The sequence below is a fragment of the Zonotrichia leucophrys genome, chromosome 25, assembly GCF_028769735.1.
Source record: "Zonotrichia leucophrys gambelii isolate GWCS_2022_RI chromosome 25, RI_Zleu_2.0, whole genome shotgun sequence".
In the NCBI taxonomy this organism is placed as follows: Eukaryota; Metazoa; Chordata; class Aves; order Passeriformes; family Passerellidae; genus Zonotrichia; species Zonotrichia leucophrys.
In genome coordinates this window covers 2,360,545-2,373,799 of record NC_088194.1, presented here as the reverse complement: position 1 = coordinate 2,373,799, position 13,255 = coordinate 2,360,545, and the positions used below count along the sequence as shown (strand labels likewise).

At 65.0% G+C, this 13,255-nt stretch overlaps 2 protein-coding genes across 2 annotated transcripts; both read left to right on the top strand.

The window, feature by feature from the left end:
* Positions 1-259: 259 nt before the first annotated feature.
* Positions 260-4,269, top strand: UFC1 (ubiquitin-fold modifier conjugating enzyme 1). The gene is made up of 6 exons (XM_064732522.1): positions 260-388; positions 1,106-1,173; positions 2,167-2,230; positions 2,308-2,384; positions 3,460-3,550; positions 4,069-4,269. Exons 1-6 carry the CDS (start codon positions 266-268, stop codon positions 4,138-4,140), a joined length of 495 nt encoding a protein of 164 aa, XP_064588592.1. The 5' UTR covers positions 260-265; the 3' UTR covers positions 4,141-4,269.
* A 196-nt stretch (positions 4,270-4,465) lies between these two features.
* Positions 4,466-13,129, top strand: USP21 (ubiquitin specific peptidase 21). Its single transcript, XM_064732668.1, has 14 exons — positions 4,466-4,523; positions 5,828-5,883; positions 5,968-6,713; positions 9,061-9,120; positions 10,334-10,457; positions 10,546-10,657; positions 10,739-10,876; positions 10,958-11,022; positions 11,113-11,216; positions 12,076-12,162; positions 12,244-12,322; positions 12,434-12,541; positions 12,629-12,743; positions 12,832-13,129. The coding sequence occupies exons 3-14, from the start codon at positions 5,976-5,978 to the stop codon at positions 12,920-12,922; spliced, it is 1,821 nt and encodes a 606-aa protein (XP_064588738.1). The 5' UTR covers positions 4,466-4,523; positions 5,828-5,883; positions 5,968-5,975; the 3' UTR covers positions 12,923-13,129.
* The last annotated feature ends 126 nt before the right edge of the window (positions 13,130-13,255 follow it).

The following is a 13,255-nucleotide window of genomic DNA, read 5'->3' as shown; positions in this document are numbered from 1 at the left end:
CCCTGTTGCTGTTTGAGGGGGGGTCCCTGAGGAGGGGGCGGTCCCTGGACTGTGGGTGCCGCCCCCTCAGCCAAGCCCCGCCCACCTCGCTTCTCTCTTCCCTCACTAAAGATGGCGGCGCCGCCTCACGCACCGTGCGCGCCCTCACCCAAAATGGCGGCAATGACGTCACCGCGCCCGCCACTCCCGTAGACAAGATGGCGGCGCCGTGCCGGGGTGGCGGCGTGACGTCACTTCCGGCGGGGCGGCATGGCGGGGCCCGGCCATGGCGGACGCGGCGGCGCGGCGGGCGGTGGCGGAGCTGCCGCTGCTGCGGGCACCGGCGGGACCGCGGGACCGCGAGGGCTGGGCCGAGCGGCTGCGAGAGGAATACCGGGCGCTCATCCAGGTGCGTGCGTGGCGTTCCTCCCCTCACGGTTCCCGCCTGGCCGTGCTTCCGTTTCTTCTCGGGGCTCTCCCGGTGTCTCAAATCCCTCCCGGTTTTCCCCTCGCGGTGTCGCTCCGGTGTTCCTCTGCTGCTCTATTCCTCCTTCCAGACCACCCCCATGTGCCCGCCGGTGTCCCCCGGTGTCCCCTTGATACTCCCGGTGTCACCCCCCGGTCCCACCCGGTGTTCCCCCCATGAGTGCCCTCAATACTCCCGGCGTCCCTCAATCCCTCCCGGTGTCCCCGGGTGTCTTCTCAATGCTCCCGGTGTCTCCCCGGTGTCCCCTGTCACCCCCCGGGTGTCCCCTCAATGCTCCCGGTGTCCCCGGTGTTCCCTATCACAACCCTCTCTTGTCCCCCGGTCCCTGCCGGTGTCCCCTGATCCCCCCGGTGTCCCCTCGAACCTCCCGGTGTCCCCCCTTGAGTCCCCTCAATACTCCCGGTGTCCTTCAATTCCTCCCGGTATCTCCACGGTGTCCCCTGTCACTCCCCGGTGTCCCCTCAATACTCCCGGTGTCCCCCCTCGTGTCCCCTGTCACCCGGTGTTCCCCGGTGTTCCCCGGTATCCCCCCGGTGTCCCCTTGACACTCCCGGTGTCCCCCCTTTCCCGGTCCCGGTGACTCCCCCGGTCCCGGTAACCCTCCGGTAAGCCCCGGTGACCGCCCCGGTGTCCCGGCAGTACGTGGAGAACAACAAACGGGCTGACACCGATTGGTTCCGTCTGGAGTCCAACCCCGAGGGCACCCGGTAAGGGGGGAGGGGGCACCGGGACCCCCCCCTCGGTCACACCGGGACCCCCCCGGGATTGTCACAAACCCCCCCGGGGCCGCTCCAGTTACCGGAGGGGAGGTCCCAGAACCGTGGGGAGGGTCTGAGGGAAATTTGGGGGAGGGGGGTCCTCGGGGGGCTGCACGATGACTGGGGGGGACCTGGGCTCCCGGAAATCGGGGAGGTTTGGGGGGGTTTGAAGGGTTTTGGGGGGGGTCCTGGGGGGGGTCTGAGGGGTTTTGGGGAGGGTCCCAGAGGGGGTTCCCCCCTGAGGGGGTCCCTGGGGGAGTCCTTGCAGGGTCTTAAGGTGGTCTGGGGGGTCCTGGGGAGCTCTGAGGGGTTTTGGGGGGGGTCTAAGGGGATTACGAGGGGTTTTGAGGGGGTCTGGTGGATTTGGGGGGGGTCTGAAGGGTTTTGGGGGGGGTCCTTGGGGGTTCCCACACACTGAGAGCGTTCTGGGGGGGTCTTTTGGGGGGGTCTCAGGGAGTCCTGAGTGGGTCTTATGAGGGTTCGGGGGGGTCTGGATGGTTTAGGGGGGATCCTGGGGCCTCAGGGTTTTTGGGGGGGGGTCTTAGGGGGCGTCTGAGGGGCTTTGGGGGGTGTGGAGGATTTGGGAGGGGGTTCTGAGGGGGTCTGAGGGGTTTTGGGGGGCTCAGGGGTTTTGGGGGGGGGGTCTTAGGGGGCGTCTGAGGGGTTTTGGGGGGGTCTGAGGGGTATTGGGGGGGGTCCCAGGGTCACTGAGGGGTTTTTGGGGGGCTCACTGAGGGGTCCCAGGGTCAGTGAGTGGATTTGGGGGGGGTCTTGGGGTCAGTGAGGGGTTTGGGGGGGTCCCAGAGAGGGTCTGAGGGTCTTTGGGGGGGGTCTCAGAGGTGTCTGAGGGGTTTTGGAGGGGTCTGAGGGGTATTGGGGGGGGTCCCAGGGTCACTGAGGGGTTTTTGGGGGGCTCACTGAGGGGTCCCCCCATGTCCCCAGGTGGTCGGGCAGGTGCTGGTACATCCATGAGCTGCTCAAGTACGAGTTCAACATCGAGTTCGAGGTGAGGAGGGGTCTCAGGGGGGGGGGTTTTGGGGAGGGGGGTTTTGGGGGTGCTGACCCCCCCTGTCCCCCCCTCAGATCCCGGTGACGTACCCGGGCACCGCCCCCGAAATCGCCATCCCCGAGCTGGACGGGAAAACAGCCAAGATGTACCGGTGAGGGGGGGGCTTTTGGGGGCTTTTGGGGGGGTCCCGAGGGATTTTGAGGGGGTTTTCAAGGGGTCTGAGGAGTTTTGGGGGTCCTGGAGGTTGCTTGGGGGGGGCTGAGGGGATCTGGGAGGGGTCTGAGGGGTTTTGGGGGGGGGATTCTGGGGGAATTCGAGGTTTTTTTGGGGAGGATCTGAGGAGTTTTGGGGGGTCCTGGGGGATTTCTGGGGGGCTTTGAGGGGGTTCTGGGCATGGGAGGGGTCCTGGGGGTTGCTTGGGGGGAGTCCTAGGGGGCTTGAGAGGGTCCTGGGGGTGTTTAGGGGGGTCCTGAGACTCAGGAGAGTCTGGGGGGTCCAGGAGCAGTTGGGGAGGATTTTGGGGGTCCTGGAGGTTGCTTGGGGGGGGCTGAGGGGATCTGGGAAGGGTCTGAGGGGTTTTGGGGGGGGTCTTGGGGGAATTCGAGGTTTTTTTGGGGGGATCTGAGGAGTTTTGAGGGGTCCTGGGGTGGCTTGAGGGGGTCTGGGAGGGGTCCTGGAGAGGATTTGGGGATTGGGGGGGTCCAGGAAGGATCCTAGAGGGAACTTGGGGGGGGGTCCTGGGGCTCAGGGGGTGTGGGAGGGGTCCTGGGGAGGATTTTGGGGATTGGGGAGAGGTTTGGAGGGGTCTGAGGGGTTTTGGGGGGGGGTCCCGGGGGAATTCGAGGTGTTTTGGGGGGAATCTGAGGAGTTTTGAGGGGTCCTGGGGTGGCTTGAGGGGGTCTGGGTGGGGTCTTGGGGAGGGTTTTGGGGATTGGGAGAGGTTTGGAGGGGTCTTGGGGGGTCCTAGGGAGCCTGGGAGGGACTTGGGGAGGGGTCCTGGGACTCCAAGGGGTCCGGGAAGGATCCTGGGGGGGGGCTTTGGGGGTCTGGGGGGGAGTTGGGGCTTGGTGGGGAGATTTGGAGGGGTCCTGAGGGGGTCCTGGGGGTCTGGGAGGGATCCCGGGGCGGATTTTGGGGGGTCTGAGGGTTTTTGGGGGGATCCCAGGGGGGGTGTGAGGGTATTCGGGGGGTCCCAGGGGGGGTCTGACAGCTCGGTGTCCCCCCAGCGGGGGTAAGATCTGCCTCAGTGACCACTTCAAGCCCCTGTGGGCCAGGAACGTGCCCAAGTTCGGGCTGGCACACCTGATGGCACTGGGGGTGAGCACCGGGGGTGGCACCGGGGGTGGCACCGGGGTGGGGGGCACACAGGGGTGGCACCGGGGGGCACCAGGAAGGGATTTGGGGGGCACTGAGGAGGGGTCCTGGGGAGGGTTTTGGGGCTTGGGGTGGCACTGGGGTATGGGGGACACTAGGGGGCGCTGTCACCTCTGTGGGGACAATGGGTGGGTCACTCATGGGGGGGTGACAATGACGGGGGGGGGGGACACTGTCAGATTTTGGGGTGGGGGATGTGACACTAAGGGAGGGTGACACAATCTGGGGGGGGTGACACCCATAGAGGGGGTGTGACATTATGGGGTTGTCACCCTTATGGAGGTGTGACACTGAGGGGGTGACACCCATATAGGGGATGTGACACCAAGGGGGTGGCACGTTCTGGGGATGTGACACTGAGGGGGGGGTGTGACACATTTTGGGGGTGGTGTCACCTTTTCGGGGGGGGGGTGTGGCACATTCTGGGTGTGTCCCCACCCCACTGACCCCTGTCCCCACAGCTGGGTCCCTGGCTGGCCGTGGAGATCCCGGACCTGATCTCCAAAGGCCTCATCCAGCACAAGGAGAAGTGACCAACCTGGGGGGACCTTGGGGGTCCCCCACCCCATTTTGGGGGTCTCCCACCTCCCCATTCCCCTCCCAGCTGCTGCCACCCCTCCCCACCGCTTCGCTGCTGCTCCCCAATAAACGCTGAACCCCGATTTAGTGGCGGTTTGTTATTCTGGGGGTGACACGGAGGGGATTTGTGTGCCCCCCACCAAAAACCCGCGAGGGTTGCGGCCCCTTTAAGACGCCGCGCGGTTTCCATGGCGACGCGCGGTGCGAAGGGGCGTGGCCTGGAGGGCGGCGCATGCGCAGAGCTAGCGGCGAGGCCGCCGGGGGCGGGGCCGGCGGAGGGAGGCACAAAGATGGCGGCGGGTGCGGCGGGAGTTGTTGCCATGGCGGCCCGCGGGAGGTGCGGGGGGACCGCGGGGCGACCCCGCCGAGGGGTGTAGGGGGGCGAGGGGGGCCGCACTTGGGGCTGGGGGAGCTCCGGGACAGCGGACACCCCCCCCAGGGGAGCGGCGGGGCCGGGCGGGGGGTGCGGGACAGGGCCCCGGGGGGCGGGGGGGTACCGGAATGATGGGGGGGGCAGCGGGAGCGCCTCGCGGGGGCACCGGGATAGGGGAGGGGGGAACCGGGGTGGGGGGGGCACAGCGGAGACCCCCGGTGAGGAACCCCGGGCCCGGAGAGGGGGGCGGGGCCCTGAGGGGCGGGGGGTGATGGGGGCACCGGGAGGGGTCCGGGGGGGCTGCGGGAACCGCTGTGGGGGGACCCCGGAGATTGCGGGCCCGGGGGTGCAGGAACCGCTTTGGGGGGACCCCGGGATTGCGGGGGGGGCTGAGCCCGGGAACCCCTTTGGAGGGACCCCGGGATTGCGGGGGGCTGAGTCCGGGAACGGCTTTGGGGGGACCCCCGGGGGGTGCGGGGTGGCCCGAGCTTTGGGGTCCCCCGAGGCTTTGGGGTCCCCTAAGGTTTTGGAATCCCTCGAGGTTTTGGGATCCCCCCAGCTTTGAGGTCCTCCGAGCTTTGGGGTCCCTCTGACGTTTTGAGATCCCTCGAGGCTTTGGGGTCCCCCCGAGCTTTGGGGTCTCCCCGAGCTTTGGGATGCCCCAAGGCTTTGAGATCCCCCGAGGCTTTGAGATTCCCCCGAGCTTTGGGATCCCCCCGAGGCTTTGGGATCCCCCCCAATCTTTGGGATCCCCCTGAGCTTTTGGGATCCCCCCGAGCTTTGGGATGCCCCAAGGCTTTGAGATTCCCCGAGGTTTTGGAATCCCTCGAGGTTTTGGGATCCCCCGAGCTTTGGGGTCCCCCGGGGTTTTGGGTTCCCCTGAGGCTTTGAGATTCCCCCGAGCTTTGGGGTCCTCCTGAGGCTTTTGGATCCCCCCAAGCTTTGGGGTCCCCCGAGGCTTTGGGGTCCCCCTAAGGTTTTGGAATCCCTCGAGGCCTTGGGGTCTCCCTGAGCTTTGAGATCCCCCAAGGTTCTGGAATCCCCCGAGGCTTTGGGGTCCCCCGGAGCTTTGGGGTCTCCCCGAGCTTTGGGGTCCCCCGAGGTTTTTGGGGTCTCCCAGCTTTGGTGTCCCCCGAGGGTTTGGGTTCCCCTGAGGCTTTGGGATTCCCCCCAGTCTTTGGGATCCCCCTGAGCTTTTGGGATCCCCCCGATGCTTTGGGATCCCCCCGATCTTTGGGGTCCCCCCGGTAACCGCGATGTCCCCGCAGGGCCCCCGCCGACGGGACGCTGTGTCCGGCCGCCGGGCGCGGGGGGCTGTGAGCAGGTGGGTGCCCCCCTTCCCCTCGCCCTTGTGCCACCCCCCCAGTGACCCTGCCACCTTGTCACCGTGCTGTCGCTGTCCCCGCAGGCCCCGCCATGCCCCAGGCCTCGGAGCACCGCCTGGGCCGCACCAGGGACCCCGGTGCCCCCGTGGTGACGGCGCAGCCCCGGGCGGGCTCCCGCCTGCCCAGCGGGCACCGAGCGCTGAGCCAGGAGCGCCATGCGGCCCCCAACGGGCTCAGCCCGGCCCCCAAACTGCGCCTGCTGCCCCCCCGGCCCCCGCCGCCCCCCGACGACCCCCGCCCCAAGAAGCTGGAGCTGGAGCGGGGCCGGGCGGCCAAACGGGGGGACCCCGCTCCCCGCGGGCCGGGGGGACGCCGGGGGCCGCTCAAGGCCGATCACGGCGTGAGGGTGCCCGGGGGAGCCCCGCAGGTGCCCGGCAGCGCCTCCTTCTCGCTGCCCAGCGCGGCCGAGCGCCGCCGGAGCAACCTGGCCCGCTCCAAATCCATCAGCATCGGCGACCTGAGCCAGGGAGGAGGTGGCGGCGGCGGTGGCAGCGGTGTCGCCGGTGTCCCCAGCCGCGCCGAGGACGTGGCGGTGGCGCTGAGCCGCTTGGTGCTCAGGGACTGCGGGCACCCGCTGGGTGCGGGCGCGCTGGCGCTCCGCCGGAGCTCCTCGCTGCGCAGGGTCACCGTGAGCACCGGGCCCGACGGCAAAGGCACGGCGGCGCTGCTCTCGGTGCGCCCCGAGGGCGGCCCCCGCGCCCGCCCCGAGCCCGCCTTCGGACACGGCCCCGGCAGCCCCGCCAGCGGCCGGACCGAGGACAAGGCCGCGGTAAGAGACCGGGAGGGACGGAGGGGTGGGTGTGGGGTGGGGCATCCGTGTCCCCAGCCCTGGGGACATTTGGAGACCCCCGCGGTATCCCCAGGTTTGGGGACGTGTTGAGACCTCCAGCCTTGGGGACATTTTGAGACCCTCTCAGTGTCCCCAGCCTTGGGGACATTTTGAGACCCTCACGCTGTCCCCAGCTTTGGGGACATTTTGAGACCCCCGCGGTATCCCCAGGTTTGGGGACGTGTTGAGACCTCCAGCCTTGGGGACATTTTGAGACCCTCTCAGTGTCCTCAGCTTTAGGGACATTTTGAGACCCTCACGCTGTCCCCAGCCTTGGGGACATTTTGAGACCCTCTCAGTGTCCCCAGCTTTGGGGACATTTTGAGACCCTCACAGTGTCCCCAGCCTTGAGGACATGTGGAGACCCCCACAATGTCCTCAGCCTTGGGGACACTTTGAGACCCCCATGGTGTCCCCAACCTCGGAGACATTTTCAGACCCCAGCAGTGTCCCCACCTTTGGGGACACTTTGAGACCCCTGCAGTAACCCCAGGTTTGGAGACATATTGAGACCCCCATGCTGTCCCCAGCCTTGGGGACATTTTGAGACCCTCTCAGTGTCCCCAGCTTTTGGGACACTTTGAGACCCCCACAGTGTCCCCAGCCTTGAGGACATGTGGAGACCCCCATGCTGTCCCCACCTTTTGGGACATTTTGAGACCCTCCCACTGTTCCCAGCTCTGGGGACATTTTCAGAACCTTGCATTGTCCCCATCCTCGGGGACATTTTGAGACCCTCTCAGTGTTCCCAGCCTTGAGGACATGTGGAGACCCCCACACTGTCCCCAGCTTTGGGAATATTTTGAGACCCCCGCACTGTCCCCATCCTCGGGGACATTTTGAGACCCTCTCAGTGTCCCCTCCTTTGGGGACATTTTGAGACCTTCTCAATGTCCCCAGCCTTGGGGACACTTTGAGACCCTCTCAGTGTCCCCATCCTCAGGAGCATTTTGCAACCCCCACATTGGGGACATTTTAAGACCCCCCATGCTGTCCCCAGGCTTGGGGACATTTTGCAACCCCCATGCTGTCCCCAACCTCAGGGACATTTCATGACCTCAGCTTTTGGGACACTTTGAGACCCCTTGAGTGTCCTCAGCTCTGGGGACATTTTCAGCCCCCCCACACTGTCCCCAGCTCTGGGGACATTTTTTGACCCCCACAATGTCTCCAGCCTTGGGGACATTTTGTCATCCCAATGCTATCCCCAGCTTTGGGGACATTTTTTGACCCTCACGCTGTCCCCAGGCTTGGGGACATTTCATGACCCCTGCAGTGTCCCCAGCTTTGGAGACACTTTGAGACCCCCACACTGTCTCCAGCCTTGGGGACATTTTGTCACCCCAATGCTATCCCCAGCCTTGGGGACATTTTTTGACCCCCATGCTGTCCCCATCCTCGGGGACATTTTGTGCCCCCCGCAGTGTCCCCACTCAGGCTGGGTGACATCTCCAGGGTGGCACAGTGGTGGCACTCTCACCTGTCCCCGCTCCAGTCCTGTTTTGGGGACCCCCTCAGCTCTGGGGTGGGGTCACTGCTGTCCCCCCAGCTCAGGTGGCCGGTGCCATCCTTGTGTCCACACAGCTCCGGAGTGACCACAAGTGACCGGTGGCACTCTGGTGACACTGAGGTGACACCGAGGCGGCCGCCGCCCCCTCCCCGTTTCCGCATCCGCCCTCTCCCCTCCCCATCCCTCACCTGCCGTGCCACGTGTGGGGCGATCGTAATCCCCAAAACGCCACCAGGGCACGGCCACCCTGCCTTGTCCCCACTCGGGGTGTCCCCAGCGCTGTCACTGGGTGTCCCTCATCCCCTCCAGCCCCCCAAAACCCCTGTGTGGAAACCACGGGGGGATTTTTTGGGGGGTGTTTACCCCGCAGCTCCGGCTAATTAATCCCCCGGGATGAGCCTCGCCGGGCCCAGAATAGCGCGGGGGAATCGGATCAGCTAATGAGCTGAGGCCGGGGGGAGGAGGAGGAGGGCACACTCACGGTGACCGGTGCCACCAGCGGTGCCACCAGCGGTGCCACCAGCGGCCATGCCGGGGCTGCAGGGAGCCACGCTGGTGGCGGAGCTGCCGCGGAAGCTGCAGCGCTCGCTGCTGCCCCGCCGGGAGCTCCCACCGGGCCGCGGCTCCGCCGACATCGCCGAGTCCGTGGTGCACACGGCGGTCATGGGGCTGCTGCTGGTCACCGGAGAGGTGAAGGCAGCGCCGGGGGACAGCCGGGGGGACAGCCCGGGGCACGGGGTGTGGCTCACCGGGTGTCCCTCGCTGTGTCCCCCCCAGACACACCACACGCTGCTGCTGGGCTCGGGCCACGTCGGCCTCAGGAATTTGGGCAACACGGTGAGAGGGCGGCGAGACCTTCCCCGGGAGGGATTTGGGGTGACCTTGGGGTTCCCGACCTTCCTGTCCCTCTGTCCTGGGCTGTGGGAGGGATTTGGGGTCACCTCGGGGTCCCCAACCCTCCTGTTCTGGGCTGTGGGAGGGATTTGGGGTCACCTCGGGGTCCCCAACCTTCCTGTCCCTCTGTCCTGGGCTGTGGGAGGGATTTGGGGTCACCTCGGGGTCCCCATCTCTCCTGTCCTGGGGTGTGGGAAGGATTTGGGGTCCCGTCGGGGTCCCCAACCTTCCTGTTCTGGGCTGTGGGAGGGATTTGGGGTCACCTCAGGGTCTCCATCTCTCCTGTTCTGGGCTGTGGGAGGGATTTGGGGTCACCTTGGGGTCCTCATGTTTGGTGGCCATGGTCCTGTCCTGCTGGGATGTCACATTCTCAGAGCTGCCCCAGCCCCACAGCGCTGTCCCCAGGGTCCCCAACCCTCCTGTCCCTCTGTCCTGGGCTGTGGGAGGGATTTGGGGTCACCTCGGGGTCCCCATCTCTCCTGTCCTGGGGTGTGGGAGGGATTTGGGGTCACCTCGGGGTCCCCAGCTCTCCTGTTCTGGGCTGTGGGAAGGATTTGGGGTCACCTCAGGGTCCCCCAGGCTCGGTGGCCATGGTCCCATCTTGCTGGGGATGCTCCACAGCTCTGTCCCCAGGGTCCCCAACCCTCCTGTCCCTCTGTCCTGGCCTGTGGGAGGGATTTGGGGTCACCTCGGGGTCCCCAACCCTCCTGTCCTGGGCTGTGGGAGGGATTTGGGGTCCCCTCAGGGTCCCTATCTCTCATGTTCTGGCTGTGGGAGGGATTTGGGGTCCCCTCGGGTCACCTCGGGGTCCTCAACCCTATTGTCTCTCTGTTTTGGGGTGTAGGAAGGATTTGGTGTCACCTCGAGGTCCCCAGCTCTCCTCTCTGTCTGTCCTGGGCTGTGGGAAGGATTTGGGGTCACCTCAGGGTCCCCAACCCTCCTGTCCCTCTGTCCTGGCCTGTGGGAGGGATCTGAGGTCCCTTTGATGTCCTTTAAGTGTCCCTTGGTGTCACCTGGGCGTCCCCTCAGTGTCCCCATCCCACTGGGACCATCACATCCCCGGGTCCCCCCCAGCCCCACGGGGACACCAAGGCCACCCTGAGGGAGCCCTGGTGACAGTGCCACCCTCCGTGATGTCCCCGTGGTGTCCCCTCAGTGCTTCATGAACGCCGTGCTGCAGTGCCTGAGCAGCACCAAGCCCCTGCGGGATTACTGCCTGCGCCGCGACTTCCAGCAGGAGCAGCCCCCCGGCCCCCGCGCCCCCCAGGAGCTCACCGAAGGTTGGACAGACCCCCAAAACCCCCCCCAGAACGTTCCAGAAGCCCCTCAGAGGGCGCTGAGCCCGCAGTGTCCCCGCTGTCCCCGCAGCCTTCGCCGATGTCATCGCCGCCCTGTGGCACCCCGACTCCTCCGAGGCCGTCAACCCCGGGCGCTTCAAGGCCGTGTTCCAGAAATATGTCCCCTCCTTCACGGGTTACAGGTGAGATATCCCCCCAAAAAAATAACCTTTTTGGGGACCCCCCCCTTAGGGGGACAAAGTGTCACCAAGTGTCCCCAACAGCCAGCAGGACGCGCAGGAATTCCTCAAGTTCTTCATGGACCGGCTGCACGTGGAGATCAACAGGAAGGGCCGGCGCACCCCCAGCATCCTGTCGGACACACGGAGAGCCCCGGCCCTGGAGGACCCCGAAACGCTCAGGTGAGAGAGAGAGGGGGGGGACGGAACCCCGATTTTGGGGACAGCTGTCACCCCAACGTCACCTTGGCGTCACCTTTGCAGCGACGACGAGCGCGCCAACCAGATGTGGAAGCGCTACCTGGAGAGGGAGGACAGCAAGATCGTGGGTGAGCGCTGGTAATGGGGGTGTACCCCACTTCCCTGGGACCCCAAAACATCTGGGGGTGCCCACCCTGAACCCCCTCTTTGCCCCCCAGATCTCTTTGTGGGGCAGCTGAAGAGCTGCCTCAAGTGCCAGGCCTGCGGTTACCGCTCCACCACCTTCGAGGTGTTCTGCGACCTCTCGCTGCCCATCCCAAAGGTACGGTGGGGTGAGCCCCCAAAAAAACCCTTTAGACCCCTCCAAAAACACTTCAGACCCCTGATACACCCCTCAGACCCCCCCAAAAACCCCTAAGATTCCCCAAAAATTTTCAGACCACCCAAAAACCCTTCAGACCCCTGATACACCCCTCAGAATCCCCCAAAAACCCCTAAGATTCCCCAAAAACCTTTCAGACCCACCAAAAACACCTCAGAGGTATCCAAAAACCTTTCAGACCAACCAAAAACCCTTCAGACCCCTCCAAAAACACCTCAGATCCCCTGATACACCCCTCAGAATCCCCCAAAAACCCTTAAGATTCCCCAAAAACCTTTCAGACCCCCCAAAAAACACCTCAGAGCTATCCAAAAACCTTTCAGACCACCCAAAAACCCTTCAGACCCCCCAAAAACCCTTAAGATTCCCCAAAAACCTTTCAGACCACCCAAAAACCCTTCAGACCCCCCCAAAAACACCTCAGAGCTATCAAAAAACCTTTCAGATCTCCTAAAAATGCTTCCAGATCCCCCCAAAAACCCTTCAAACGCCCAAAAGCACTTCAGACCCCCCAAAAACCCTTCGGACCACCCCAAAAACTCTTCAGACCCTGCAAAAACCTCAGAACCCCCCAAAACCGTTCAGATCCCCCCCAAAACCCTTCAAACCCCAAAAACCCCTCAGACCTGTCCAAAAACCCCTTAAACCTCCCAGAAACCCCTCAGAACCCCCCAAAAACCCCTCAGACCTGTCCAAAAACCCCTCAGAACCCCCCAAAAACCCCTCAGAACCCCCCAAAAACCCCTCAGACCCCCTAAATTCCCCCCCTGACCCCCAATTTCCCCTCCTGCCCCCCCAGAAAAGCTTTGCCGGGGGCAAGGTCTCGCTGCACGACTGCTTCAGCCTCTTCACCAAGGAGGAGGAGCTGGACTCGGAGAACGCCCCGGTGAGAGGATGAACCCCCCACCCCTCCCTGAATCCCCCAATTTGTCCCCAAAGCGTCCCTGATGTCCCCTGGTCCCCTCAGGTGTGTGACAAGTGCCGGCAGCGCACGCGCAGCACCAAGAAGTTGACGATCCAGCGCTTCCCACGCATCCTGGTGCTCCGTATCCTTTGGGAATCGACGCCCCCCCAAATTTTTTGGGGGGTTTTGGGGATTGGGTGGGGGAGCACAAGGGTCACCCATGCATCTCCCCCTTTCCCTTAACCCTTGGCAGACCTGAACAGGTTTTCCACCACGCGCTACTCCATCAAGAAATGCTCCGTCTTCGTGGACTTCCCGCTGCAGCAGCTCAACCTGCGCGAGTTCGCCAGCGAGAAGGCGGGTGAGGAGAACTCCTAGGGGGGTTTTTTTGGGGGTGTTTTGGGGTTTTTTGGGGGAGATCCTAAACCTGAGCCTCACCCTGCTGCAGGCAGCCCTGTCTACAGCCTGTACGCTCTGTGCAACCACTCGGGCAGCGTGCACTACGGGCACTACACGGCGTTCTGCCGCGACCCCGCCGGTTGGCGCGTCTACAACGACTCCCGGTCAGTGCCCCCTTCCCCCCCCGCCCTTTCCGTGCCCCCCACCCCGGTACCGAGCCCCCCGTGGCCGGTACTGACGGTGTCCCTGCAGCGTCTCGCCCATCAGCGAGAACCAGGTGCCGTCCAGCGAGGGCTACGTGCTGTTCTACGAGCTGGAGGAGCCGCCCGGGCGCAGAGCCTGAGAGCCCCGAGCGGAGCCGCCTGCGGGGCCGGGGCTGCGGGGGAACCGCCGGGACCCTGCCCCGGGACACACCGGGAACCCCCCGGGATCCTCCGGGAACCCCTGAGACCCCCCGGACCCGCGGAGAGGGGGGTGCGGGGGGAGCGGCCGCAGCCCGCGCGGCCCCGGGGGGTTTTGTGAATAAATTTATTAAAAAAACCCCAAAAAGGGCCGAGTTTGGGGGCTTTAGGGGCGGGGTTTAATGCTAAAGGGGCGGGGTATGCGTTTGACTGACATTTTTTATGGGCGTGGTTTATGGGGGGTGTGGGCTGTCGTTGATTGATTAGAGGTAGGC